Here is a 5,362-nt window from a genome sequence, read left to right on the forward strand (position 1 = left end):
TGCAGTGAGTAGTGTTTCATCAACAAGATATACGCATCCACACTAACGGGATTTGCATAGACTCCCATTTCACGTAGCTACTGTCTCTAAGTGTGCTGCGTGAATAACATGGGTTTACACATCCGCGATTCTAATCCGTGGACGTTAACATGAAACAGTCTTCCCTCTTCAATGAAACAAATTCTTGACATGCTCGTACGCCGCTCACCTTCGCAGATCTTGCAGCACGGCCCAGGGACTGGGAATGGGCACTCCCGCGGTGGGCAGGCCTTGGGTTTACAGGTGACGCTCCCCTCCCAGCAGGAACAGACACTGCAGGGATCTTTGGGGTCTGCAAACTGCTCTCCGTTGGGCAGCTCCTTCCCAAGGTAAAGGCAGCCTGGCAGGGAGAGGAGAGAAGGAAGAATCAGGGAGGAGGAAGAGGAGGAGGAGGAGGACTGTGAGAGCCAGTTTGGTGTTGTGGTTAAGTGCGCGGACTCTAATCTGGGAGAAGCGGGTTTGGTTCCCCACGTCTCTGCTTGCGGTTGCTGGATGACCTTGGGCAAGCCGTAGCTCTGGCACAGCTGTCCTTGAAAAAAAGAGCAGTTTCTGACAGAGCTCTCTCAGCCCCGCCTACCTCACAGGGTGTCTGTTGTGGGGAGGGGAAGGGAAAGGAGTTTATAAGCCACTCTGAGACACCTTTGGGTAGTGAAGGGCAGGGGATAAATCCAATCTCTTCTTCTTCCTCCTCCACTTGCACCTGCTGAATGACCTTGGGCAAGTCGTAGTTCTGACAAGAGCTGTCCTTGAAAAACAGCAGTTCCTGAAAGAGCTCTCTCAGCCCTGCCTACCTCACAGGGTGTCTGTGGTGGGGAGGGGAAGGGAAAGGAGTTTGTAAGCCGCTCTGAGACTCCTTGTGCCAGTTTGGTTAGAGAGCCAGTTTGGTGTCGTGGTTAGGAGCGCGGACTCTAATGTGGGAAAACCGGGTTTGATTCCCCACTCCTCCACTTGCAGCTGCTGGATGACCTTGGGCAAGCCGTAGCTCTGGCACAGCTGTCCTTGAAAAAGAGCAGTCCTCGAGAGAGGGCCACATGGCTTAGGAGCTCCAAGAGGGAACAGGGAGCATTCTCACCCTCTTGCATCCACCCCCATGTGGGTTGCCAAATCCAGGTTAGGAAGATCCTGGTGGTTTGGGGGTGGAATCTGGAAAGGGTGGGGTTTGGGGAATGGAGGGACCTCAGTGTAGTCTCCAAAGTTCCCATTTTCTGATCTCTGTCATGTGAAGATCAGTTTGCTCACAAGACTCCACAGCTTAGAGGGAACATTGCTTCCAGAGCAAACTGATTTATGCAGCGGCCAAATCGCTCGCTCACCACTTTAATGCCAGCAGCTCACAAAGTAGAATTTTTGCTCACAGGACTCCATAGCTTAATGCATCGGGCAGTACTTCTAGTCTGTTTACCGTCGCAGGAACGGCAGCAGTCCTGCTTCAGCGGGTGGGAGCACAGGGCTGGCGCGCAGGGCTGGCGTTGGCAAGTGATGGTCCCGTTGCTGCAGACGCAGTCCCGGCATTTGTCCGATGGGTCGTAGAACCGCTCCACGTGCTGATAAGAGACGCCCAGGTACAGGCAGCTGGCCGGAGGGGCTGCAGGAAAGGGAGCACACGGCAGCTGAGCGGAAGCAGCCTGCAGAGACCACCCAGGTCTCCTCCCCCACTCGTAGGAGCTCAGGCGAGAGCTAAATGTGATGCTGGCTGGAACAACACTATTTTCATAGAATCATAGAATGTCAGAGTTGGAAGGGACCTTAAAGGTCATCTAGTCCAACCCCCTGCACTCTGCAGGAGCGTAGCCGAAAGAGAGCCCTACAACATACCCGAACTGCACACAGCCAATTAGATCTCCAGGGGCCCATCAGGAGCCATGCTGGGCAGGAGCCCCACCAGGCCCCACCCACGAGGGCCAACAAAGGGGTTGGTGGCAAGCAGCATGGTGCCCTGCACTATGCATTTGGGGCTGGGGCCAGCCTTCTTCCCCTGTGAGTGCCAAGTCCCCCGGGGAAGGGCTATTGCTTCATCCAGAATCGTGTTTCAATCGAGCCTCAGGTTGCACATCTTGGGAAAGGCCCCGGAAAGCCACCGAGAGTCGGTTTAGAGGATGCTGTAAATGGACCCAGGGCCTGATCCGGTTTAAGGGAGCTTCAGATATTCACGTGGGGTGTGAACTCACATGAACACGTGAAGCTGCCTTCTGCTGAATCAGATCCTGGGTCTGCGGGTCTTGTCTACTCAGACCTGCAGCGGCCCTCCAGAGTCTCAGGCCAGAGGTCTTTCACATAAGGACATAAGAGAAGCTGCGCTGAATCAGGCCCATGGCCCCTCCAGTCCAGCACTCTGTGTCACACAGTGGCCAAAGCACAGGTGCCCTCAGGAGGTCCAGCAGCGTGGCCAGGACACCAGAAGGCCTCCCACTGTTGCACTCCCAAGCAGAAAGAGTACAGAGCGTCACTGCTCCAGGTATAGGCTCATAAGAGAAGCCATGTTGGATCAGGCCAAATGGCCCATCCCGTCCAGCACTCTGTGTCACACAGTGGCCAAAACCCAGGGGCCCTCAGGAGGTCCAGCAGTGGGGCCAGAACTCCAGAAGCCCTCCCAACTGTTGCTCCCCCCAAGCACCAGGAAGACAGAGCATCACTACCGCAGACAAAGTGTTCCTTCTAGACCTTGTAGCTAATAGCCACTAAGAATATAAGAGAAGCCATGATGGATCAGGCCAGTGGCCCCTCCAGTCCAACAGTCTGTGTCACATAAGAACAGAAGAGAAGCCATGTTGGATCAGGCTAATGGCCCATCCAGTCCAGCACTCTGTGTTACACAGTGGCCAAACCCCAAGTGCCATCCAGAGGTCCACCAGTGGGGCCAGAACTCCAGAAGCCCCCCCCCCAACTGCCTCCCAAGCACCAAGAAGACAGAGCATCCCTTGCCCCAGACAGAAGAACATAAGAGAAGCCATGTTGGATCCGGCCAGTGGCCCATCCAGTCCAACACTCTCTGTCACACAGTGATGAACACCCAAGTGCCATCAGGAGGTCCACCAGCGGGGCCAGAACTCCAGAAGCCCTCCCAACTGTTGCACCGGGAAGACAGAGCATCCCTTGCCCCAGACAGAGTGTTCCATCTACACCCTCTAATAGTCACTGATGGACCTCTGCTCCACACGTTTATCCAATCTCCTCTTGAAGGTATCGCCTGATCCATTACATCCCCCCACCATCTGATCCTTTTAACTGGGGTGGCTGGGAATCGCACCTGGGACCTTCTGCATGGCAAGCAGAGGCTCTGCCACTGAGCCCCGCAGACAAAGTGTTCCTTCTAGACCTTGTAGCTAATAGCCACTAAGAATATAAGAGAAGCCATGTTGGATCCGGCCAGTGGCCCATCCAGTCCAACACTCTCTGTCACACAGTGATGAACACCCAAGTGCCATCAGGAGGTCCACCAGCGGGGCCAGAACTCCAGAAGCCCTCCCAACTGTTGCTCCCCCCAAGCACCAGGAAGACAGAGCATCACTACCGCAGACAAAGTGTTCCTTCTAGACCTTGTAGCTAATAGCCACTAAGAATATAAGAGAAGCCATGTTGGATCCGGCCAGTGGCCCATCCAGTCCAACACTCTCTGTCACACAGTGATGAACACCCAAGTGCCATCAGGAGGTCCACCAGCGGGGCCAGAACTCCAGAAGCCCTCCCAACTGTTGCACCGGGAAGACAGAGCATCCCTTGCCCCAGACAGAGTGTTCCATCTACACCCTCTAATAGTCACTGATGGACCTTTGCTCCACATGTTTATCCAATCTCCTCTTGAAGGTATCGCCTGATCCATTACATCCCCCCACCATCTGATCCTTTTAACTGGGGTGGCTGGGAATCGCACCTGGGACCTTCTGCATGGCAAGCAGAGGCTCTGCCACTGAGCCACGGCCCTCTCCACCAAAAACAGAGGGGCGTTGTTCACTTGCTGAACCTATCTCTAGATTTCTTGCACACTGACAGCCTCCCCGGCAGCCCTCCCCCATATGATCCCATTCAGGAGTCCCATCCCCTACAACAGTGGTGGTGAACCTATGGCACGGGTGCCAGAGGCGGCACTCAGAGCCCTCTCTGTGGGCACGCGTGCCATCTCCCCAGCCAGGCCCAGACCATCATTAAAGTGTCGAATTCTCTGCCAAATGATTTTAAGTAAATGAAAGCACTTGGGATTGCGTTCCTTACTTTGTTTGGATCATCTTAAGTCAATGTATGAGTTGTTTTTTCTAAAGTAAAACCTCAGTATTCAGGTTAAATGGCCGTGTTGGCACTTTGCGATAAATAAGTGGGTTTTGGGTCGCAGTTTGGGCACTCGGTCTCTAAAAGGTTCGCCATCACTGCCCTACAAGGTGAAAGAGCAGAAACCCACCCACCCACACACACACATCCACTTTGGGGAGGGCAGTTTGATACCTGGGCACCGAGGGCAGCATTCCCCGGGCATCATGAAGGGCTCTGGGCAGACCAGGGGGCCACAGCGGGTGGAGAGGCACTGCACATTCCCGTTCTGCAAGGGAGAGACGTTATGTGAGAGGAATGCTCTGAGGCCCCCCCTCCCCAGAAGAAAGTGGGGTAGGGGTGCCAACACTGTTTGGGAAATTCCAGGAGATTTGGGGTGTGGAGTCTGGGGGAGGGCTGGGTCTGGGGAGGGGAGGGACCTTGGCAGGCTACGATGCCACAGAGTCCACCCCAGTGTTCCCTCTAAGCTGAGTTAGTGTGAGCCGGCGGATAGTTTTTCTAGCCTCCGGCTCACACGTTTTTGCCTTCGCTCAGGGAGGACGGGGCTCCAGAGCAAACTGATTTACGCAGCAGCCAAATCGTCGCCCACTCACAACTTGAATGCCAGTGGTTCCAATAGTAGAATTTTTGCTCACCGGACTCCACAGCTTAGAGGGAGCATTGGTCCCCCCTCCCCCCCCAGGAGACATCTTCTCTGAGGGAATCCATCTCTGTCTTAGGCCCCAGCTGGAGGTTGGCGACCCTGAAGCGGGCTTTTCATCTGATAAAACCACATCGCCAGGGGTCATTTCATAGAAAAAGAGGTGCAGGAGCCCATTAGCATAACTCATTAGCATAGCTTATTTGCATATGCCACACCCCCTGACACCACCGGAAGTGTGTCAGAAGGCAATGTCCACCGCTCAGGCTCCACTGGACTGTTTTGGATTGCTGGCTATTGGGGAGGGGGGGAACGTGCAGATCTGTCCTTGCAGAGGAGGGAGAGCTTGTACCTGAATAAAACTTGGTCTTAAAGGTGCCACTGGACTGTTTTGGGCTGGGGGGCTGGGGGGGGGCCTCT

General features: G+C 54.7%; 1 protein-coding gene across 1 annotated transcript in view; it reads right to left on the reverse strand.

Annotated features, from left to right (window-relative positions):
- Positions 1-208: 208 nt before the first annotated feature.
- LOC107120836 (kielin/chordin-like protein) overlaps positions 209-5,362 on the reverse strand; it is a gene marked incomplete at its 3' end in the record, with an annotated part of 65,489 nt that continues 60,335 nt past the window's right edge. Inside the window, exons 24-26 of the mRNA XM_015423606.1 lie at positions 4,477-4,570; positions 1,442-1,624; positions 209-379 (exon numbers count right to left, since the gene is read on the reverse strand). Of these exons, the coding sequence (XP_015279092.1) occupies positions 209-379; positions 1,442-1,624; positions 4,477-4,570 (448 nt within the window). The remainder of the gene's footprint in view (positions 380-1,441; positions 1,625-4,476; positions 4,571-5,362) is intronic.

The sequence above is a fragment of the Gekko japonicus genome, unplaced genomic scaffold (genome assembly GCF_001447785.1).
Source record: "Gekko japonicus isolate JY-2015 unplaced genomic scaffold, Gekko_japonicus_V1.1 scaffold4764, whole genome shotgun sequence".
NCBI lineage: Eukaryota > Metazoa > Chordata > Lepidosauria > Squamata > Gekkonidae > Gekko > Gekko japonicus.